This window comes from Barbus barbus (assembly GCF_936440315.1).
Source record: "Barbus barbus genome assembly, chromosome: 33".
Lineage (NCBI taxonomy): Eukaryota > Metazoa > Chordata > Actinopteri > Cypriniformes > Cyprinidae > Barbus > Barbus barbus.
In genome coordinates, this window is record NC_136761.1 from 14,052,393 (window position 1) to 14,076,492 (window position 24,100).

Here is a 24,100-nt window from a genome sequence, read left to right on the forward strand (position 1 = left end):
CCAATTTCTCTTAAAGAAATAATTCCAACTGCAAAAATTTGAACAGTAGTAAATATATGATATATTATTAGATTTAATATTAAATGCAATTGTATTGTTAATAAACTTAAGTAAATTTCAATACATTTATATATTTAACAGATTATTAAATAATACAATGAATAATACTTTAAAAAGACAGAATTTAACTGCACTCTAAGCTTTTTTTTATTGTTCTTGACAAAGGCTTTTCACCGAAACATCGGCAACAATTAAAAAGCTTAAGTGAGGGTGCAGTTATATTCTGTCTTTTTAATTGATTATTAAAACCATTTTTGAAAACAAGTTTAAATGGTTTTGATAAAAAATGAAATCCACTATAATGTCCTTTTGTACATTGAACATTTTTACAAAGGCACTTCATGACACTCTCAAAACGTCCTGTATGTCATGTCAGACTTTAATGATATTGTAATTTCTCAGAGTGAGGAGATGAGGACTCTCTCTCTCAGCAGTCGTGTGGGTTTTGACAGTCTTCCTGATCAGCTGGTCAGCAAATCAGTGAGCCAAGGATTCAGCTTCAACATTCTCTGCGTAGGTGAGGAGAAAGTGCTTTTAAGATTCTGCAGACCTGGTATGTAATAATAAAACCGATACAGAAGACTATGCCCTCTTTCACAGGTGAAACTGGCATAGGCAAATCTACATTAATGAACACGCTATTTAACACAACGTTCGAGAATGACGAGACCAGCCACTTCCAGAACGGGGTGCATTTACGCCCCAGAACATACAGCCTGCAGGAAAGCAATGTGGATTTGCAGCTAACTATTGTAGACACTGTGGGATTTGGCGACCAGGTTAATAAAGAAGAAAGGTAATGCTTGAGACTTCAGTTAAATACCCATTGACATTGATAATGAAGTACCAAAGTCAAAATCCTAATCCTCTTCTTTCTCTGCAGTTATAAACCTATTGTGGACTACATTGATGCTCAGTTTGGAAACTTCCTTGAAGAAGAGCTTAAAATTAAACGCTCCCTATACAACTATCACGATTCACGCATCCACATCTGCCTCTATTTTATTGCTCCCACCGGTCACTCACTGAAATCTCTGGACTTAGTTACCATGAAGAAACTGGACAGCAAGGTACAGTGTTCACAAAGTGTATGTTACATATATTCTATCTCATTAAATCTTAATTTATATTCATAGAATTAATGTATATCCATATTTTTCCTTCCCAACCAGGTCAACATTATTCCCATCGTAGCGAAGGCGGACACTATATCCAAGAGTGAACTTCAAAAATTTAAAATCAAGATCATGAGTGAACTGGTCAGCAATGGTGTTCAGATCTACCAGTTCCCAACAGACGATGAAGCTGTGGCTGAAATAAACTCTTCTATGAATGTAAGAGAAGCTTGAATAAAAATGTATATCATAATATCATGATGTTTTGCTATTGATCAGAACAGCTACACACTATATGCTCCTATACAGGCATCTTTAATGTTGAGCCGGTGACTTGTGTTGCAGGCACATCTCCCTTTTGCTGTGATTGGAAGCAGTGAAGAGGTTAAAATTGGGAACAAAATGGTGCGGGCCAGACAGTACCCCTGGGGCGTGGTACAGGGTAGGTATTGCTGCTAATAGTACATAAAGATATTTATCATTGTCTCACTTTTAGACAAAAATGGATAAATAGGGCAATGCTGTATTTTCTTTTTTATTTATTCTGAAGGATTGTGTAACACTGAAGACTGGAGTAATGGCTACTGAAAATACATCATTTATTCACCCTCATGTCATTCCAAACCTGTATGAGTTTCTTTCTTATGTTTAACACAAGAGGAAAAATTTTAAAGAATTTGGAAGAACCAAACAGTTTTTGGTCCCCATTGACTTTCATAGTATTTCTTTCCCTACTATGGAAGTCAATGCAACATTCTTCAAAATATATTTTATGTTCAACATAAGAAAGAAACGTATACAGGTTTGGAATGACATGAGGGTGAGTAAATGATGATATCATTTTCAAACAAAACTATTCTTATAAGTACACAGTATGTCTATTTAGACATCACAGTCCATCATGTAGTAGTTTGTCAACATTAATGCAAAACAAGCAGCAAACTGTGTCTTGATTACTATAGACACGATGAGAACTACACCAGATTATCAGTGGGAAGTTATGATTTCTGGGCTTTGTCCTCAGTGGAGAACGAGAGTCACTGTGACTTTGTAAAGCTGAGAGAGATGCTAATTCGTGTCAACATGATGGACCTGAGGGAACAGACCCACGCCAGACACTATGAGCTGTACCGCCGCTGCAAACTGGAGGAGATGGGCTTTGAAGACACCGACCCTGACAGCAAACCCTTCAGGTACTGCAACTTCTTCTCAAGAAGAGCATGCAACAAAAGAGGCTGTAAATTCATTTCATATTGCATAGTTGTCACAGTCATGGCATCAAGTGAATTGAAACATCTGTCCTCACATACAGTCTGCAGGAGACATATGTGGCCAAGAGAAGAGAATTCAATTGGTGAGTGACAACTCAAGGAGGAGCAGATGAGACAAATGTTTGTCAACAAAGTGAAGGAGACAGAAGCTGAACTAAAAGAGAAGGAGAGAGAGGTAAAAAAAAAAAACTGTTTGTTTAATGGAAATAAAATTTCAAGGTACTATTTTTTCAAGACATATTATGATATTTGTACTAGCCTTAATCTAATATAAATGGTCATGTAAAAAAACTACATTATATCTGCCTTTAGTGGAGACATGGCTTTAGAATAAAATAATAATAAAAAAGTCACATTTGTCCATTTTCATTAAATATCAAATGTAATACTTTTCACCTTTTATTAACAAAATTAAATATTTAAATACTTGTCAATTTTATAAAAAAATTAAATAAAAACACTAACAAACAAACTAAAAACTTTAAAAGCTTGTCACATTTGATTAAATAGTAACAAAATCTTTAAATAGCCTAATATCTTTAATATTTAAAATTAATTCACTTTCTATTAAATAATAAAATATTTCATTAAAAATAAACAATTAAATACTTGTCATTAATGAACTATTTAAATATTCACATTTAGTCACATTTTAGAAAATAATAAAATCTAAACAAATTCTTCAAAAGCATGTCATTTATTTAAATAAGCTAAAAACGTATCAAAATATACAATAAACCCTTCTTAATTAAAGTAAATACAGTACTTTTAACAGTATTTCAGCACTGTTGTGTTAATCCATTAAATAGTAATGGAATTAAAATGTATATAAAATCAAATAAAATACTGAGTATTTCAGTAAATGAGCCCTTGGTCTGTATTCCCAGCTGCATGACAGATTTGAGATGCTGAAACGCACACATCAGGAGGAGAAGAGGAACCTGGAGGAGAAGCGTAGAGATTTGGAGGAGGAAATGAACACCTTCAACAGGAGGAAAGAGGCTGCTGAAACCCTACAGTCACTTCAAGGCTCCTCTGCCCTCAAAAAAGACAAAGAGAAGAAAACGTAAGCCTGCGCCTCCTCCCTTTTTCCCCATTTCAACCTCTGAGTTGAGTCTGTTCCCATCTCTGGTAGTCACCGTCTGTGAATGAGACTGACCTGTGTCTGCATTCACAAGCGTCTGAGGTCTTTTTGTTCGTCTGAGTTAGCTAGCCGTCTTTGCTTCTTCTGGGCTCTGATGTCAGGGCAGAGGATGCTGGGATAGAAGAGCTTCAGTGCTGTAATATTAGAGCACTCCAGACAGGATCTTGGCATGTTAAAGGAGAAGGAGATAGATGATGACACTAGTTGCCTGGTACTGCCAGCTGCCGGCTCAGCATGCATTTACGCCCCCTGATTGAGTGTGTTTGCCATTTTTTGCACTCGATTTGAATAAAATGAGTGTTTGATTGCTTGAAATATGTGTTAGCGCTCCTGGTTGGTAACATTATTTTTATAATCTAGCTGATTTTATTTCTATTAAACATTTTCTTTTCAGTTAATTAGCGGCCCAAGGAAGCATCAGCATCAGCTCAGTAATTTTACAGTCACACCAGCTTGTCATGCTTTCAGGTGATGGTTAAATGTGAAACAAGCACAATTCAGACTTTGATGATTCACTGATGTGTACTTGATTCTTCTGGATTTACATTTTTATTAAAGGGATATAGGGGTTCACCCAAAAAAATACAAAATGTCAATTTATTCACCCTCATGTTGTTCCAAACTCCTTTGACTTTCTTTCTTTTGTTCTTAACATAATATATTTTGAGAAGATATTTTTGTCTATAAAATGGAACTATTTTTTGTTACACAGAAGGAAAAAAAAGTTTGGAATTGCATGTGGGTGAATAACTTTTTTTACATTTTTGTGTGAACTGTGTAAGCATGAAAGTTCTGTTGTATTGGTTTGATTAAAACCAATTAACTTTGTCATTGTCTTATATTAATAAAGAACTTGACTTTTAACATATCATTTAGATTTTTGTACATGAATATATTTTCCTCTAAGCAGTTTTACCAGATTGAAAAGACTGTACAAAATGAATTGTTTTATATTAACCAGAATAATTATATTTTTAAATGTTAAAAATCTCTGCTGATGTTATGGCTTACCTCTGCAACACAAATGCAAATGTACATTTTTCAGTTTAAAATAAAAAAATACTTTGTTTATATTGTTCTTTGTATTACTCACTTCTAGAGATACATATGGAAATACGTGAGAATAAAATATGAAAATAAATGAATGCAAATAAATAAAAATAATAGTTTTAGAAGAAAATAATACAAAAATAGGACTACTAAGTAAATTTAATATATTCCTTTATTTCTCTATTATTACATTTATGTATTTATTTTTAAATTAGGCAGGTTTTTGGGCCTCCATATAAAATAACCACTGAATAATGTTTTTTTTTCTCCCACAATCAGTTTAATTAAGAGTATACTACAAGACTTTGCTTTGAGAGAATCAGAAAAGAAATATCTCTATTTGAAACCAGTGCCTCCGGCTTCTTCAGAGTGGGTTTTTCACTTTTAGTTTCCTTTAGTCTATTTTTTGAGGCTTCCATCTGCATATTCCTTGACCTCAGAAAGATACTGAACTAGAAGATTTGTATCAGCCTTAGTGGCTTTTGCCAAAGGATTACCATGTGTACTTAACCAAATCCCAAAAGTACTTGAACTGCAAGTTGCTGCTGAATTCTCGCGAACAAGAGATTTGTTTTCAGATGGTGCTTGATATAAGTGAAACAGGTGCCTGTACTGAACGTTTCCTTTACTCTTGAACCAGCCGCTGATTATAAGACACATCAGGACAAAATAGTACTGAAATAAAAAATTAGGAAACTCAGCGCGTGTTCATTCTGTTGTTTATTGTTCTGTTGAAAATGTGTTGCTCGTGTGACTCAGAGTCAGCGGCATTAAAGGAATACAGAAGGGTCAAACGAGTCTGCATTCTTACCCAAAACAACCATCCTCTATCTGTCATCTCTCAGAGCCAATTATTCAGACTGAAACACCCTTGATAACAGTTAAAAGGCATCATAAGGCCATGGTGGAAATGACAAAAGATTAAAAAAAAAACTTGTGTGTCTCTGCATAAGTGGTTTTTATCTTACACTGACCAGTCCTCAGATCTAAAAAAGCAGACAAAAGACGTGAACAACCTCTGATCTGAACCAAACGGATAGTTGGAATGTGCTCTTGTACAAAAGTCAGGCAAGTTCAAATTAAATTTCACACTCATTCTCTCACATTGACAAATACAATCAAACTTATATATCTATGAGGAGACAATCACTGTACTCTGGCTGTTTATTTTAACCAATGTCCAGTAAAAAAAAAAAAAAAAAAAAAGTTAAAACAACATAAAAGAACAAAATTTTAAAATCATTGTCCACATCTATATGATGGTGCATCCAGCATGTACTTGCACTGGCCTCCTCCGGCTAAATAAATAAACTCTTGTGATTGGCTAACCATTTGTCAAGAGAGTATGGCTCTTGATTGGTGGACACGCCGACACAAAGTTACAATTTGCATATGATATCTTCAATACTTAATGTAAATAATCTTTCGCTTAATATTTTGTGCTCTAGTAACTTGTGTGTCTTTAGATACATTCACTCCTACTTGCCGAGTGTGCCATCTGTCAAACAGACCGAGTTTCTTTGGCTGATGCAGCGATATAAATCTGACAAACACCATCCAACCTAAAACAAACAATCGCACATCATATATGCCTGCATCTTAATATTATCTATCTTCTTTATCAAACTTTATACTTCTAATATACATCTGTACCTGTATAAAATAATAAATGGAGAAAAAAAAAGAAATAGTTCACCCAAAAATGAAAGTTGTGTGATCAGCACACATGAACGTTTTCAAACTTGCCACAACAACTGTTGCATTTTGCATCTGTCAGCTGTCATATGACTTTACAACATTTCAGTTTCTTATTTTAAACCATTTTAAGTCATCTTGAAGCCCCCTTGGAAGTTTCCCCATAGTGGTTGAGAACCACTGCTTTAGAAGACTTCAGAAGTTGTACTGTATCGTCTTTGTTGGAGCTGGAAAGTATGTGGACACTATTGTCTGTAAAAGAGCAGCCTGAACATTCATTAAAATATCTTCTTTTGTGTTCCACAGAAGGAAGTCAGTAATATGGATTTGGAATGACATAAGGGTATTAAACGATGACAGAATTTTCATTTTTGGTGAACTGTCTCTTTAAGGATTTGAAACGGAGCGCTGTGGAATATGCAAGACTGAACAGTGATTTTTGTAGCCAATGTTTCAAATGCTTATTGGCTGACTGCTGAGAGGCTTGTGGTTTCTGTTGACGTCATTCTGAATGAGGTATCAGTGCGTCTCACATGGTCCCGCCTACTAAGGCTGAATGTCCATTGATCATTAGACAGTCTTGCGTATAAATCATTAGTTAATACACTGAAGTACCAAATGATTCTTCAAATAACTAAGAAAGTATGTGGGATTTGTGCACCATATTGACATTCAGAAAAAAAAACAACAACACTAAGATTCTTCTTCACTGGTCCATGTTCTCAGTGTACGTCCTCCACAGTGACTGATGAAGTTTGACTGGCAAACACTTACGACTTCTCCTTGTAGTCTTATATGCTTTTTTGCATGTTTGGTTGAGCAGCTTTACATCCATCCGACTGAAGCTCAGAGGGCAAAAACTGCCGAGTGAATCCTGATTCTCTTTTGTCAGTCATACTGAAATCTCATAGGTCGTTCCTCCAACACCAGTCACTTTCTTCACCCCTCCTGCAGGTTTGTGTGAGTGGGTGTTATGATTGGCCACGGTTTGTTTAATAGTCGAGCTGAATGTTTGGTGGGGGAAAAAGAAAGAAAGATAGAAATAGGTTAACCTAAATAGGATGCATGTAAAAAAGGTAATCATTTAATCAAAAACATTCTGGATGCATTGAAAGTGTTGTAGGGGTTAAATGTATTAAATGTAACAGACAACCCAAGCAAGACATTTGCAAACTAAAAGTCAACATGAATCGACATTCACAAGCCACTTTAATTCCATAATGTTATGAAATGATTTTATCTGCAAATGTTTGGAAACTCAAAGTCCGTTTCACTGTTGAGATCATTTTGACAATGTTTTCTGTTTCAAATATATCATTTTCTATTATTTATGCAACCATTTTACAAAAATCCAATTCTAAATTTCTGTTTCACTTTCCCTCAATGCATTGGAAAACTGTTCAATGGTATTAAAAAATTATAGTTATTTTTAGCAATGTATTTTAGATTAATATCAGTATTTATAAACATTTTAATAGGAAAAATATATTCAATAAAAAAGTGAAATCATCTGGAAATTATATAGCTATAAAATGTAACCATAAACACACTTTGACCAGAAAAAGATGGCATACAGTTAGCCAGTTGGCTAACATTATCTCGGAGACAAATCAGCAAAATTCACAGCAATGTACAATACCTCACAGAATATACCAATTGCAAAATAGTTTTATATTGTATTCTATGACATAAAACAACCCCTTGTTATTTTTTTAAGCTTTCACTTGTCTTGAAAATGTTGCTTACAGAGGTTGTCGGGGACATTACATGTCTTAACACTGGATAGGTAGACCTATCTACTCACTTGTTTGATTTACAGACTTGTGTATAATCATGAATCTTGCAAACTATTCTAACTTTCAGGAATTTTTTTTTTGTTTTTTTTTTTAAAGAGGACTGAAACAGTTGTCGAATGTTGAATGCAACCATTTAGCTACAGTTACTGTAACTTTTTACTTCAGATGTTTTAAAACTACAAAATTCTTTTTTGCTCTTTTCCCCCCCAAGGGACCCAAGAGTGACACTAACTTACAGGTTGGTCTACCATCACTGCAGCACACTATATAATGAAAATACCACATTAAGATTTTATAAAGAATATTTGAGCTATAACAGTAGCCTAAAACAATGGTTATATAGGTATTAGTATATTGGTTAACATAATAAATAATCCACCCCGCCTTGGCAATTATAAATAGAAATAGTTTCAGGTTGTTTTTTTTTCTTTTTCTTTTTTTAACGGAAAAAAACATTTGTCTTAACTTCCTAACTTTTTTTTCCATGTGCACCAATATAAAATCAGGAATACAATGAAAATAATGTATACTTCAGTTTCATGTTGACTTTTAAGACATTAAAATTACATAAGCAAAATGAAACGAACCTTAGCAAAGAGACAGAGTCATCCTTATGGCCACAAGGCAGGAGGAGGGGAGGGCAGAAGAGAGCAGGCGAACGTAAAGAAAGAGAACAGAGAAGGAGAAAGGACAGAGAAAGATGGAGGGTGTGTACAGAAATTCGAGGGACAGTAGCGTGGCCATGGGTTGCAGGAAGAAAGAGACAGTGTTACTGAACAAAGAGAAGAAGAGAGACCAAACCAAATGAATACAAACACGAACACTGGATCTCAATGTTCTACTTGACCATCACACACACACACAGGCGTGCAGGTTTTTCTGAGGGGGGAAAAATGAGACGGCTAAAATCTGCAGGCATTACTCACTTCGGCATCGGAGTCCCGCCCCCTGAGCTAGAGGGGCGGTGCTGTAATTCGGCACCACCTCCATAGGACAGTGATTTGCCCAGAGGTGTATGGCCAGGGGCGGGGCCAGGAGGAGGGGAGCCCAATGAGCGAGCGCGAGGAGAAAGGGGCGGAGCCCGAGAAGGGGGTGAACTTGTTGGGCGCAGGAAAGCTCTGTTGGGGGAGGGTCTTAGGGGGGCAGGGCAGGCCTGGAGAGAGCCCTCCCTCTGCTGAGCAGACAGGAAAGGGGATGTGTACCCCAAAATAGACGGGGCCCCTGGTGCTGTGCTAAGAGAGTGCGGAGGGTGTGGTCTGGGCGGGGACAGCTCGTGAGCAGCAGACTCAAACTCCGGGCTTTCGGAGGGCGTCAGCAGACTTTCGTACGACAAGCTGCCGTTGCGTGTCTGATTGGCTAAACTCTTGTAGCTAGTGGAGGTCGTACCCTCAGAGATGAGGGGCCCGAGGGCATTGTGGGCCGTATGGGCAGAGCGAAGGCTTGAGGAGCAAGAGGCTGCTGCTGACTGGAGTAGTGTGTCGGTAAAAGAAGGGTAAGATCGCCCACCAAACGCAGAGGCCCCACCCAGGCCCCCCGAGCCTGCTCTACCTCCCTCCCCTCCCCCACGGCACCCTGCACCCCCTCGGCTTGACAAGCTGGGGTCTGAGCGGTAGCTGGGCTGCCCAGTGGTGACGGGGACAGAGGGAGACTCGGTCATACTGTTCCCTCGACTCATCTGAGAGGAAAAAGAAAGACAGAAACGGTACTCCAAACGTTCCCAGGAGCTGAAGCATCACCAAAGACATGAAAGATGGCACACAACTGAAAGTTTGAACAAACCACACCGTATAAAGAGACGTACAGAGTTCCTAAGGGGACATGGTGATGGACAAAATATGAGATTGGAGGATAAATTATATTTCAATGTTTCTGCATTCACCTTTTGTGTTTGCTCGCAAAAATTATCATGGAAACACTATCAAAACCATCACTGCGTTCCAAATGGGATAAATCCACCTCCGAAGGGCTCTTCGGAGTGAGAACACTCATGGCCGCCATATTGGAGAGTAGTTCCAATCCAAAGAGCTCAAAACTGGCCATTTAAAAAGGGCCCTGCTGAACGAAGGATTTCGAAGGGTACAACTGATGGAACTTTTGCCCCCATCATTCTTTGCACAGGTTTAATTGTGCGACTATGGCGCTTCCTTAATTAGCTCTGCAAGATGATACAGAAGTGCATTCCAAGGAACAGTTTTCTGGTCCCTTTCCTCCTTTTGAAGCTGTAACTCTGGAGGATAAATATTATTAGGGCATAGGGATGAGCCTTTCAGAATGGAACAAACCATATATTTATACGCAAGCAAATGTAAAGTGTCTCTGGGGACACAAAAGATTTTTTAGTTTCTAAAAACTATTTTCCCCCTTACCTGACAAACCTCCAAAAACTGGAAAGTTTAGTGAACGATTGCAACAGTTTTGCAAGGAAACTCAAAAGTTTCTTGAGGGAATGCAAAAGCATTGCAAGTGAGCGCAAAGTTTCTCACTGGAGTGCAAAACCTTTGTGAGAAAATGCAAACACTTTGCGATCAAATTCAAAAGTTTTGTGAATGAACACAAAAGCCTTTAAACCATTTTTCTCATATTTTCTCCCATCACCATGTCCCCTTAGGGGCTCTGTAGGAACGCATGAATGCACATAAATTATGCTTAAAACATCAAGGAGGATTTGACACTAAATTCATGCGATTTTTACAGAATGGATGAAGGAAAGGAAAGGATTCAAGTTATGCTTTAGAACGAGAGGAAAACAGCAACAGGAGAGAGTCCAGCTTGAATCAACGCAACAACTGCAGAGTCAAAATGACGAAACACCATAACAATGGATAACTCACATCTAAACTTACTCGTTCACTGACTGCCAGTGATTTCAGATATTCAAGAAAAATAATAAAAGAAAAGGATTCAATTCATTAACATAAACAAAAAAAACGAAAGAAAAAAAATGCAATGCAAACCTCAAGTGCAGTAGGTCATGGTTGTATCAAACAAACAAACAAAAAATACATTTTCACTGCACTTAGATTTACCTTGCTGGAATGTGTTGAGGCCGTGTGGTTTTTTCCTGGACTGCTGTAGGCCGGCCTGTATTTATATAATGAAGGTGTGGGTGGAGCCTCAGTCAGCAAGCTGCACTCTGAATGGAAGAAAAGATACAAAACCGTTATAAAAGTTAAATATTTATATGGCTCATGTAGATTAAAAATTCCTTTTAAAAATTATAAAATGAAAAAATTAAAGCATAGTACATTAGAAACAAAATACACAATTAACCAGAGATGCAAAAAGGTAAGCAGGAAAAAAGGTGAGAACATTGCATGGATTGGGGGCGCATCTACACGGAATTTCTTTTAGAGATATTTGCTTTACATGCTCATTTGTAGTTACTTTAAAGTGTTTTTAAATATTTTTTATTACCTTGTATATCCAAAACTGTAATTTTTCACAAAAAAATTTACATCTTGTTGCAACATTTTACAAAAATCAAGATTGAATATATTTGGTCAAAATCCCATGCTATAAGATAAAGTGCTATGCGGGCTATTTAAGACAATATTGGCTGATTAGATGGCTATGCTGACCTAAAATGCTAAATGTTTGCCCTCTCTCTTCACCGTTCTCACATCTCAGACCTCAAATACATAAAATACTATCCTTTTTAGACATAGATTTGAAGTAAAAAGTAAAGAAAATACTATGCAAAATTTATTGAATCAACCAGATGCCAGTTGCATCAACTTACCCACCACGTCTTAAGAACTAATTTGACCAACTAACAGCTGCCAAGCAAATAAGACCAATCTACTTTTTCATAACTGAATTTAAAGTTATGACCAGTCTTGAAGAAAACAAAAATTAGATGACTAACCTTGTAAGATCAAAAGACCCCCTTGCAAGACCCCTCCCCCATTAATTCTTTTTTTTTTTTCATTGGATCTAAGCAAATCTCATAGGTGACCTATTTTCATGTCAAAAAATTGAGTTGTCACTGAAAGGTGAAAAGTTTGCATCTATGATAACATAAAACAAAAGTTGAAAAAACTGTTCTGATTCCATTTAAGACACAGATCTTGGTATTAATATGCTTCATAATAGCCAAAAAATGCTGTAGTGATGCTATAAATGATCTGACAGTTATAAAACGTCTGTGTATGCACTAACCTTCATTTTGTGTGTGAGGCAGCCCAGGGTATCTGTGCTCTGGTTTAGGTGGTGGAGGGGGATCAGCATCAGTGGACTGACTCTCCATTATCTCCAAACTACTTTTAGACTGAAGTGCGCGCACACACACACACACACAGCAACTCTTAACAAAAATAGCCTACTCATCTAAAGGGATTTTACAAACCTACTCTTATCTGAGATCTTTCACATATATGTCAACAACTTTCAAAAGAAAGTTAACTCATTTCATCTCTCTACATGGACAAAACAAGACCATGACAAATATTAGAAAAGTTCAACTGATCTTGAGTATTATAACCAATGTGAATATTTGTTATTAAGCTACAACAGATACAGATAACATTCATAATAAATACTTTAATAATATAAATTAATATAGCATTCATTATACAGCCTACAACCTTTCAGTTACCAGCCCAAGGCTACGTTTCTCAAAAGCATCGTAAAGCTAAGTTGATCGTAGAGACCATTGGTGGCAATGCTTCTACAATCTACTTAGGCTTACGATGCTTTTGGGAAACGCAGCCTAGATCAGCAGCACACATTACACCTCTAAAACATTGTAAAATGCACTCAAGCATTAACATAGCATGCTTTAATATATATTATTGTTTATCTATTATATTATCAAATCAATTTACCGTACAAAATTAAAAAGAATAGAATTGCAATCCTACTCCATTTGGAAAGCACTGCCGCTGCCAATCATGGCTGTTAGCATAAAAAACAAAGTGTATGACAACGTGTTTGCACCTGTTGGATGCCATTATCCAGAACTTTAGCTGCTAGTTGGGCTTCAGATAGAGGGGGCCGCAGAAATGGTGGCTGGATCTGAACAGAACGAGGCTTTCGCAAGCGACCAAGATACCTGTACAAAAACGTGCATATAAAATTAGAACTTTAAATCCAACACAATCTGCAAAACACATCTTTATTTGTAAGGTAGTAAGATTCATGAACCTGGGAGCCTGTGAACTACACAGCACGTGTGCAATATTTTTTAAGCAACCGTTTGTGAAGGGGTTAACGCCACTTCTGAACTTCCCAGTCACCTGAGGGTGAAGAGAAAAAATTTGAGAACACACCCTTAGAAATCAGGCAGAAAAATAACATCATTCTGTTTGACCAAACATACACAATGTGGATAAGGGACACACCCGAGAGCACACACACCTGTTCGTTAGTTGTTCTCCCTCTGGCAACAAGGACAAGGTGGAACCCAGTGAGTCCTGCGACCGGGACAAAAAACAAACCAGCTACACACATCACCGCCATACTGAGTAGTGCGTTAAGGATACCAAAGAACAATGAAGAGGTTGATGTGCGTTTATGAGATTACATGCATATATCAGTACGTTATGTACGTAAAGGATACGTGACTCCAGAGTGGACCTGGTCCAGTTGTTTAGTGTGATGGAGGATGTACAGCAGACTGAAGCCAAACACATCCATAATGTGAATAGTGAGCGAGAGGAGGAACAGAAAGAAATAACGATAATTCCGCCTCCCAATGCAGTTGTTCACCCATGGGCAGTGATGGTCAAACGCCTAAACACAAACACACATGCATACATGTGTTTAGACGATAAAAAACAAAAAAAAAAAGTCAAGACTTAAATCGAAACGCTTAAGAGTTTGTTTAGTGTGAACCTGTGATCAATGTGCATGTACCTCCACACAGTTGTCACACACCGAGCAGTGTGAACAGCGCGGTGGTCTGTAAAAGCGACATGTGGAGCACCACTTCATCCGCACCTGAATGCCCCTCACCTCCACCGTCTTATAAAGTGGAGCCCGGAAATCATCCTCTTTGTCCTCATCTTCTTCAGCTGCAAAACATGCAATCTCATGAAAACTGCTGTTTTCAGCGTCCACATTATATTTCACCACAAAATCACCACAAAAATATAAGAAAAGAATATTTAGCATTTAAAAAATTAAGCCTAATTTGAGGACTACTGAGGTTTCTGTTATATTATATTTATGACACGTGAAAGTAATGTTTATTTTAATGAATATTTTTATATGCAAAAACATTTATTTGTAAAATATGCTACTGATCAAAAGTTTGGGGTCTGTAAAATTTGCAATGTTTTCAAAAGAAGTCTCTTGCGCTCATCAAGGATGCATTAATTTGATCGAAATTACTGTAAAGTCCATTATTGTGTCCTTGCTGAATAAAAGTATTAATTTCTTTAAAAAAAGTTTTGAACAGAAGTGTACATTTGTTAGTATTAGTGTTGTCAAATGATTAATCGCATCCAAAATAAAAGTTTTTGTTTACATAATATATGCGTGTATACGGTGTACATTAATTATGTATATATAAATACAAACTCATGCATGTATGTTTAAGAAAAATGTTATGTTTATATATTAAATATATTTATATATATAATATAAAATATAAGAATATAAACATATGTATATACACATGTAAATATTTTCAAAATATATAGTGTATTTGTGTATTTATACATACATACTAAATATACACAGTACACATACATAATGTAAACAAAAACTTTTCTTTTGGATGCGATTAATCGCGATTAATAATTTGACAGCATTTTAATTAATAATAAAACACTTTTTGGGTATGGTAATAACTATGGTAACTGCTATTAGTATCTTAATATAATATAGATACTGATATAGATCTATCAGAGGAAAATGAATTAATTATCAGTAAAATAATTTCACAATCTTTAAGATTGTGTATAAGGATTGGGGTGAAAAATATCTCCCTTCACAAAACTAAGTAGGATTTACTCACGGTTTCCCAATGTAAACTGCATAAAAACATAAGTGTGTACCTCTAGGAAAGATGCCGGGGTCCATGAATGTGGCCATACAGAAATTGGCCAGTGTGAAGAGGAAGACCACAGCATTATAGAACGGAATGGAGGAGGAGAACCGCTCGGACAGCCACGGACATCTGCACAGAGATGCCTCACATTATTACACTTACACTATTGCTAATATATTTGATTTCTGTTTTAATGTATTCAGGCTCTACTCACGTGAAACAAAGAAACAGCGTTGTAGCCCCCACAAGGAAGGCGGTTGCTGCGGACACAGGCACATAGCGACTGGGGCGGAATGGGCGGGATGGGGAGGGGTCTCCGAGAGCCCTGCCCACACTGAGACCCACAGGCATTTGGAGGCGTCAAAAAAACTGGGGAACAGGCGTCAGAGAGAGAAGGAAACTCGTCTCCCACCTGAGTGAGGATGGTGTGTAGCCATGGCCATAATAATAAATTTAGTGAAACTGATTATGTTCTCATAAATCAAGGTGCATTTCCCCCCCCAAAAAAAACAAACGTTAACATAAAAAAGTGCAGATGTCTTTTTGTATACGTCTGTGCTGATACATAAAAAATAGACTAAATTCATATACACTTAATATGCGATACTATGACTTTACTGTAATAGAAAAATAGCTCTAGTTTCATTAAAAAATAAGTTCATATGGCTTGAATGTAACAAGATTTGGTCAATAAAAGGAAAAACAAGTGACAGCAAAGCTCTTTTAGTGCAAATCTCCGGTAAGCCCCATGTTACACCAAAAAGAGCTCAAAGGAAGCAGCAACTTGAGTTCAAGCATTCATACAGTACTCGCTCAGAGACCAATCTCATATCTCTCAAAGCATCACAGCAGATGAGTGCATGTGAGCATGACGTCAGACAACAGAAAGGGGAAAAAAAAACAGTTTTGATGGGAGGTATACAGTGAAACAAAAAGTATGAGGAAAAAAAAAGAAACTACAAGACAAAAAATATGACTCTCTTTCTACAGTGTCAATGGAGTCTGGATTCCCTCTGGAACGGTCCGTCTAAGAAAAGACCGTAATTACGAGTACAAAATATGAAACAGAGCTCTTGATGTCTTGTGCCCTAAATGAGAACTCATTCTCCACTCTGAGGTGATCTATGCTCACACTTTGATGAGAGAAAAACTGGCCGAAAAGTGAGCAGAAAAACACAATTTGCAAAGTCACATGAATCTTGCAAGTGCAGATATCCACATGATAAGTTGTTTTTCAGACGTCCATATGCGAAAAATGTATGCCCACACCACAGTGCGTGTCCACCATCGCAACTGCACGCGATCTGTATGCGTCCGGGGTTGAAAACTCCTGGTTGTGGTAACTCATGAGCGTGCAAAACCATTTTAACCCTGCATAGCGTCCCATGAGGCCCTTCGTCCTCACAAGGATGAGATTGATGAGTCTAAAATGCCGCCCTCCTCCCTTCTGATTCCTTAACAGGTCTGCGCCGGTATCTATAAGAAGAGAAGATAATTACACACGTAAATATTAACTCATGACTTGATCTTACACATTCTTCAAGTTCTCCAAACCAGTTCCAAGCAGCCCATATCATACGAATGATCACATGAACCAGGCGAAACATAAACATAAAGCAATGAATTGTGAAACCTACATCTGTGTACACACACATCGTGTTGAAACCTGATCACGCGTGTTTGCTGCCCTGTGTCACAACTTCTGACTCACCAGGAAAGGGTGTGCCTCTTTTTTTCCTGTATTCTCCACCAAGTTTTGTGTATACAGTTCAACCCCATCCCCCCTTTACAATCCCCTTTTTGTCCTTGGGACTGCTGTCACACTGACCACGCAGTGACCTTGAGTCTGGCATACACAAGCCTTACTACACCACTCATAATCTTCTTTTCTTGTAGCTACTCCTGCTCTCTTCATTCACAGTACTAACCTGAAAAATTCACTTCACATGGGAATTATATACATATTTGATTAATTCATAAACATGTTCATATCCGACCATCAACTTTTAATCAATAATGAACTGGATGATGGATGTCAGATGATATCTGATTGGACCACATAATCAATAACAAGCTGTAAAATTATACTAGAATGTCACTGACCCACAACAGTCATTTGAACAATTTAATAGTCTTACAAAAGTGACTATATATTATGTTGTTTTTTGTTTTGTTTTTATTGTCAACGACAAATGCTAGCTGTGTTATTTGTAAGTCAGGTCCAGTTTACTATATAGATGACTGCAGTGCATTTTGAGAAAAAAATATAATCAATATTTAAAATATTGTGAGCTGGCTATCTACATAGATAACAGCGGTATTTCACGGCACCATATGTGGACTGCACACATCTGAATAAAACGATAATGCCCAAAAATGCTGTCTAGGTAGGCAACTCATTAGGTGACACAGTAATACAGTACAGCAAAAACAAATACCAAACGGGTTAATTGAGTCCATATGTTACATATATATCAAAACAAACAATTTCAGACAAAAAATAGCAAAATCTGAGACAAAAACACTACGATTGTGTCCCGTTTTGGTTAGCTTATCTTTCTAGCTAATATAATCCTCCAAAACACTACGTTACACAGTAAAACAAGACCGTTTGGATTAGAAAACACAAGAAGAATGCATATTAAGTAGTAACGTTAGCACAATTAACGTAGAAACCACACCAAAATACGATCATTTAACTTTTCGCTTCTTGTTCTGCGTTCCGTTTAACTAGGCCGCAAAATTAATCCTCAGACTCCAGTCGTTAGAGCGTCCACTGAAGGAAGCTCAAATGCGGGCATATCGATCCGATGTCGAAACAGAACAAAAACAAACAGCGACCGGTCTAAACGCACTTAAACAAACAACACATCTATCATGAATATCTTCAACTTGTATATACTCACTCAGTGTTGGATATCCCGAATGTTTACGTACTTTAAATGGCTGGCGTTTATTCACACATCCTGCGATTTGGAAACTCGGTTTCTCTTCTGCATCCCGGCCCGGGGCAGCGGTATTATCTGATGGTAGAGGAGCTTCAGCTCTCTTTATCCTCTCTCTCCCTTAATCTCCGTGTCTTTCTACGGCCTGGGAAACGGCTTTTGATCTGTGTACACCCGGGGCTGAAAACTCCCCAAGTCGTTTATCCGATGCAGTCTGATAAGCCAAAAATAAAACCCTTAACAAGGCATCATCACCTTCTTCTTCGGCCCCAGCATCGTTTAAGGACACCGGTATATGACAAGCAGGAAAAGATCCGGAAGAGATTCTTGTCTACACAATATATAGCATGCCAAAATAATTAATTGCTCAATTTGTTTGCTCAAAGAAAGTAATGTCTTTGAAAGAAAAAAATGGCATGCAGAATAACTTGTAGTCAAAAGGGTTTCGGTTTGTTTTATTGTTTGTTCAGAAGGACAGATGAAAATGCAATTGAATTTATTTTTTAAAAATACAGAAGCTTTTACTTATGTACATAATAAAAATTTGCCTTTTAAACACAGCTATAAATATTCTGTAAGAACTTAACAAATGTGATAAGATGGTGTCCCTTTTGAGTAGAGATCTCTGCTAAACTTATATGCTTCTATTTAAGGTCGATGAAACGAATGTCCATGATGAGCAGAGTGTGTCGAGGCAGTGGTCTGGGCGCTGGTGAGAGTACCGTCATCACCTGAGCTTGTGTGTCCACTCCTGTCACAACTATGAAGCCACACACGGGACTCTCTAGAATCCCTCTGCTCTGTCCTTCACCCACCTCAGCATCATCATCCACCGAACTCACACTCAGCACATGGTGGGTTAAATCCCTGCCAGGGCTGACTGGGACGAGTTTGAGCTGGGTGTCGTCCTGGGACATACCCAGAGGGAGACAGGAGTCTGGAATTGAGGGTGCACCGATCTTGTAAATACGCACATCTGAAAAGCGCACATCAAAAGCATGAGGGTAAAATGAAGTTCCACGGAAGCCGTAGAAGTATTCCCGGATCTTTTCGTCCCGTGACTCTCGTCGACAGTCCTTGGAGCGCTCCACCACGCCGCCGGACTTTGGTAGAAGGACGACACGTACAAAGTGTGGCAGGTCACGTTTAAGCTCATTATAGAGACGCTCCTGGTCCAGGACTATAACAACATCCACCTGGAAAGCTGAAGCGCAGTGGACCAGAGCCTGGTAGCCTGAACCTTTGACCCAGCCACAGGTGTTGATTATACATCCACCCACACTAGCCCTGCGGTTCACCTCACAGCGCTGGGAAAACACTTCTGCAAGGCTGGAAGTCAGCTACACACCAAAAAAAAAAAGAGACTCATTATTACACATTTTATTAATATGTCTGGATGATGCATACTGAACCAACTTAAAGTCAACATGAAACAGCATTCACAACTCATGTTACATCTGTAATCTAACATACACTGTTGTTCAAAAGAAGTCTCTTAGGCTCATCAAGGCTGCATAATTGTAAAAAAACAACAACAACAAAAAAGACAGTGAAATATTATTACAAATTAAAATTACTATTAATAAAATATTTATTCATGTGATGGCAAAGCTGAATTTTTAGCAGTCTATGTTTGAGACTCATTCTTATATGATAATTCAGTGCTCAATAAACATTTATTATTATTATCAATGTTGAAAAAAGTTGTGCTGCTTAATATTTTAGAGGAAACCATGACACTTTTTTTCTGGATTCTCTGAATTGAAAGTTCAAAAAAGTAACATTTATTTGAAATTGACACAACAGTGTTAGTCCTCAGTGTCAGTTTTGATCAATTTAATGCATCCTTGCTGAATAAAAGTATTATTTCTTTAAAAAGAAAAAATCATACTGACCCCAAACGTTTGAATGGCAGTACATTACAATCTCACAGTATATGACAGGAAAAAAAATGAGGAAAGCACTATTTTGTCTTTAAGTGGCCCAAAAATATTGCAGGTTTGACCACAAAAAAACAGAAATGGTAACATTAAAAGAGTTAATAATACTATGTTAAGCAGTTTGTAACATTAAATACAGTAAGTACATGCTATTCATTAAAAAAAGACAATAAGATGAGCATTTTTAAATTTAGAATAACATGCACTGATGGACCAAGAACCAGGAACATACATGAGGTAAGCGTAAACACTTTCACTCTAGAAATACCAATACTGTTGTGCAATGATTTAAAAAATTCAAAAGATGATTCATCATTGCCATGTCATCATGCAACTGGTGAGTACTACTTCTCCTTCAGTTACTGCTACAGAAATAGACTATTGTTTTTGTGTTAACAACTTCAGAAGAACAAGAACAAGACTATAGTTGCATTAAGAGAAAGATTAATGCATCTTCTCCTTGTTATTATTGATTAAACAGTGCCAGGATAGTTTGGAACTTTCTATTTTGTGCCAAGCTCAATCTGTTCTAATAATTTATGGGCCAATGCTCAGTATATCACTGAAGTGTAAAGACAACACTCCCTTAAGTGCAATTTTGTCATTACCTTGTTGTAAAGTTTGATGTTTGTTCCTGGTGTGGTAGAGCCAAAGTGAAATACAAGCGGAGCCTGCACAGAGAAGCCTTCTTCTACATCAGCAGGACGCTCGATGCACAGAGCTGACATAGTTCCAGGCACAGAGACCTACATACAAGAACAATTAAACATGCATATAACGCTTAATTTCTCACAAGCCTGTAATGTTTAACAGATGTTGCATTGATCGTTCAGGCATCATTTACTTACGTTGCTCTGGCCGACATCCAGTTCTACAAGCGTAGGCCTTCTTCCCAGTCGTACAGCATAGTTCAGCAACACTCGACATACTGTTGACTTTCCCACATCAGTTGGTCCGACAACCATTACCTATGACAACAAAACATGTTTAATTTCTTATATTAGATATACATTATTATTCAAAAGTTCATAAGGAGTTGGTAAGACATCTTTAATGTTTAATTATCTTATGCTTATTATCTTATGGCTGCATGTATATTATATTAATATTGTGAAATATTATCACAATTTAAAATAAGTTTTCTGTCTTAAAATGTAATATATTCCTGTGATGGCAAAGCTGAATTTTTACAAGCCAGTCTTCCGTGTCACATCCTTGAGAAATCATCTTAATATGCTGCTTTGTTTTAAGCAATGTTCAAAACAGTTGTGGAAAGTGTGATTTTTTTTTTGATGAATATAAAGTTTAAAAGAACAGCATTTATTTGAAATAGAATCGGGGAAGTCGTGGCCTAATGGATAGAGAGTCAGACTTGTAATCCAAAGGTTGCGGGTTCGAGTCTCGGGCCGGCAGGGATTGTAGGTGGGAGGTGAGTGAATGTCCAGCGCTCTCTCCACCCTCAATACCACGACTGATGTCGTGTCGTGTGCCCTTGAGCAAGGCACCGAACTGCTCCCTGGGCGCCGCAGCATAAATGGCTGCCCACTGCTCTGGGTGTGTGTTCACTGCTGTGTGTGTGCACGTTGGATGGGTTAAATGCAGAGCACGAATTCCGAGTACGGGGCACCATACTCGGCCGTTATGTCACTTCACTTCTTACTGTTATTTGTGATCGATTTGATGCATAATTGCTAATAAGCTTGCAAAGGGGTGGAACAATTTCCTTTAAATTTCCAGAAACTTCAAAATTAAACAGTAAATTTCCAAAAATTCCTGTAAGATTAAAAAATATCCTGGAACGTTTCCAAAATTTCTTGAATAATGTTTCTGAAATTTACTGGAAATTTTACACTTTTTTGCAACCCTACTTGCTAAGTAAAAATATTTTTTCTTATCAACCCCAAATTTAAGAAACAAATAGTTTGAGAAGTCTGTTTACATACCCGAGGGCCTCTCTCATTCTCTTTCTCTGCCTGACGTCTCATCTGCTCTAGAGCTGCATGGGTGTTGAGATACAGCAGCATGGGTGTATCTTTGGAGATATAAGCCACCTATATTTATGGAGTAAAAACATGTTTGAATTGATTTAGCATTCCATGTCATTATAGACATCCACTGACATATTTTTAACCCTTCTCACCTCCATCTTGCCTGAAAGCGACACACTGCAGCCTTGCCAGGTGAACACCGCAATCTTAGAGCCTGGCCCAAAAGTGTACTTCTTATTTCGGTTCAGTTCGGATCCGAACACCTCTGCCAGACCGGACAACAGCTCGAGCTGGACTCGTTCTCCTGCTTCGACCTCAAAGCGCAGTTCTGTCTCTTTCTCCAGGTCATACCGCGTACCTGAGGTCCCAGCACTGCCCGACGAGCTCATGCCCTCCTCCGCTGACTTTTCTGAGGCTTCTGCAGTCATGGCTGTGATAGATAGATAGAGAACTAGGATGTTCAAAACTGCTACATAGCTAGGTACTTGTATTCTTACAGATGAGAAAAAATAACAAATTATTGTGCTATACCTGTTTGAATTCGTCCCCTTTGTGATTTATCTCGGCAAATACCGTGTTTTATTTAGATTATGTCAAATAAGTTCAGGTAGCATTAGCTTGTTAACGTTAGCCTGTTAAATATAATTAAATCGAAGGAGGTCTGGCTTTGCAAATAATATTATTTAATATACTGTAACATGCATAGACTCTTCCAAACATCCACTCTTTCAACTATGCCTCGTTATTTGGAAATTATCCCTCTTTTCTTCACAGCAGCGAGACGCGCTGTTAAACTACCACACCACAGTGAGTGATGATGTCGTGTCGCGTGTAGATGATGTCATGCAGTGATTGACCAATGACCAAGATCCTCACAATAACTTGGTAAAAAAGTTTTTTTGAGGAATAATTTACTTTTGTTAGCAAAGAATTTTATTCACAAATGTAGATTTTTATCCGCCCCCCGGTTTATAGTATTTAAGAATTATTTGAGACAATATTCAAAAACTTTGTCAAAAGCAAAAAATAAAAAAGCTGGAATCTTGTTAGATTTATTTGATAAATATAATCTATTATAATTTTTTGTTATCCCCTGTTTAATCTGTATTTATTAATATGGTTGGGTAAAAGATTTTTCTTTCTTGTTTTTTTTTAAATCTTTTTTTATCTTTTGTTTGTATTCTGTATTATTTGTATTCTGTCTAAGCCCCTCTTTAATTTGATGTCTTTGAATATAAATTGTATGCCAGTTTGTTCTGTAAACTTGTAATATTTTTGTTATACTTCAATTAAAAAAAGATCCGTACAACATGTGTTTTAACTCTAAAGTTGTATCTGTGAATTTTTGACCTATATGACTGCTTTTACTAAATGTAATATACACAAATAATCTAAAAATATGGGATGTGTTATGTTGACACTCTTATTACTGAGTTTTCCCCGTTTGTATTTATTTTGTTTGTTTGTTTGTAACCCCTGTTCCTCTTTGCACAACAGTACATGTGGCTCATATTCATTTTTTTTTTTTTTTTTGTTCAATTGAATTGTATTTAAGTGGAACTACATTATCAGTTTTAATTTATGATCTACAGGCAGTAGGGTGAAAGATGGGATTCTAGGTGTGCACAATAATTTCTACTGCCTATGATAAAAAGCTAATTATTATCAATATAATTTTAACACGCACACCATGTTCTCTTGACATGTCAGCGTATGTGTGTATAAAAATGGTCATTCTTATTAATTTTGCTGTAGCATATCATAGTACATGTTTACAGTGAATAATGTGCTGTTTAAAATGAAAGTGTTATGTATTTAACTAGTGTCTTCTCTCACTATTTACAACATTTTGTTGGAGTGGATGAACATGTGATGATGCACTGAAAAAGAAGGAATTAGGAATTTTTTAAGGAATTAGGTCTTCTATATAGAATATTTTCTATTCAATATTCTATTTCTATCTTGTACTTACTGGCTGATATTCATCAAATATATGGAGTACTGTCAACGGTTACTTTTCTTTACTTTATAGTTACTTTATCTGTAATTATATACATATTAATTTACCTTAATTTGGGATTTGTTGGTTCAAATTCACTACCCAC

General features: G+C 37.1%; 3 protein-coding genes across 5 annotated transcripts; 1 reads left to right on the forward strand and 2 right to left on the reverse strand.

Annotated features, from left to right (window-relative positions):
- The first annotated feature begins 683 nt into the window (after window positions 1-683).
- On the forward strand, window positions 684-4,659 carry LOC306852969 (septin-8-B-like). Its single transcript, XM_079390104.1, is given in 9 exon segments — window positions 684-856; window positions 944-1,130; window positions 1,233-1,394; window positions 1,521-1,617; window positions 2,200-2,368; window positions 2,488-2,524; window positions 2,526-2,534; window positions 2,538-2,621; window positions 3,334-4,659. Coding segments are annotated over 9 exon segments (1,095 nt in total). The 5' UTR covers window positions 684-689; the 3' UTR covers window positions 3,517-4,659.
- Window positions 4,660-5,341: 682 nt separating this feature from the next.
- On the reverse strand, window positions 5,342-18,177 carry LOC306852968 (palmitoyltransferase ZDHHC5-B). 3 transcript variants are annotated; one of them, XM_079390101.1, is made up of 13 exons: window positions 18,029-18,150; window positions 15,337-16,598; window positions 15,130-15,251; window positions 13,985-14,142; window positions 13,689-13,861; window positions 13,487-13,589; window positions 13,274-13,365; window positions 13,067-13,181; window positions 12,290-12,398; window positions 11,158-11,264; window positions 9,058-9,806; window positions 8,719-8,903; window positions 5,343-7,339 (listed from the first exon to the last, which is right to left on the reverse strand). In XM_079390101.1, the coding sequence occupies exons 2-12, from the start codon at window positions 15,471-15,473 to the stop codon at window positions 8,720-8,722; spliced, it is 2,049 nt and encodes a 682-aa protein (XP_079246227.1). In that variant the 5' UTR covers window positions 15,474-16,598; window positions 18,029-18,150; the 3' UTR covers window positions 5,343-7,339; window position 8,719. The 3 variants fall into 3 exon arrangements, with proteins under 3 accessions (XP_079246229.1, XP_079246228.1, XP_079246227.1); XM_079390103.1 differs by lacking the exon at window positions 8,719-8,903 and having other exon boundaries at window positions 5,342-7,339; window positions 18,060-18,177; XM_079390102.1 differs by lacking the exon at window positions 8,719-8,903 and having other exon boundaries at window positions 5,342-7,339.
- Window positions 18,178-18,497: 320 nt separating this feature from the next.
- On the reverse strand, window positions 18,498-22,828 carry LOC306852970 (polyribonucleotide 5'-hydroxyl-kinase Clp1). Its single transcript, XM_079390105.1, has 6 exons — window positions 22,527-22,828; window positions 22,148-22,425; window positions 21,951-22,058; window positions 20,856-20,975; window positions 20,616-20,753; window positions 18,498-19,407 (listed from the first exon to the last, which is right to left on the reverse strand). Exons 2-6 carry the CDS (start codon window positions 22,421-22,423, stop codon window positions 18,712-18,714), a joined length of 1,338 nt encoding a protein of 445 aa, XP_079246231.1. The 5' UTR covers window positions 22,424-22,425; window positions 22,527-22,828; the 3' UTR covers window positions 18,498-18,711.
- Between the last annotated feature and the right edge of the window lie 1,272 nt (window positions 22,829-24,100).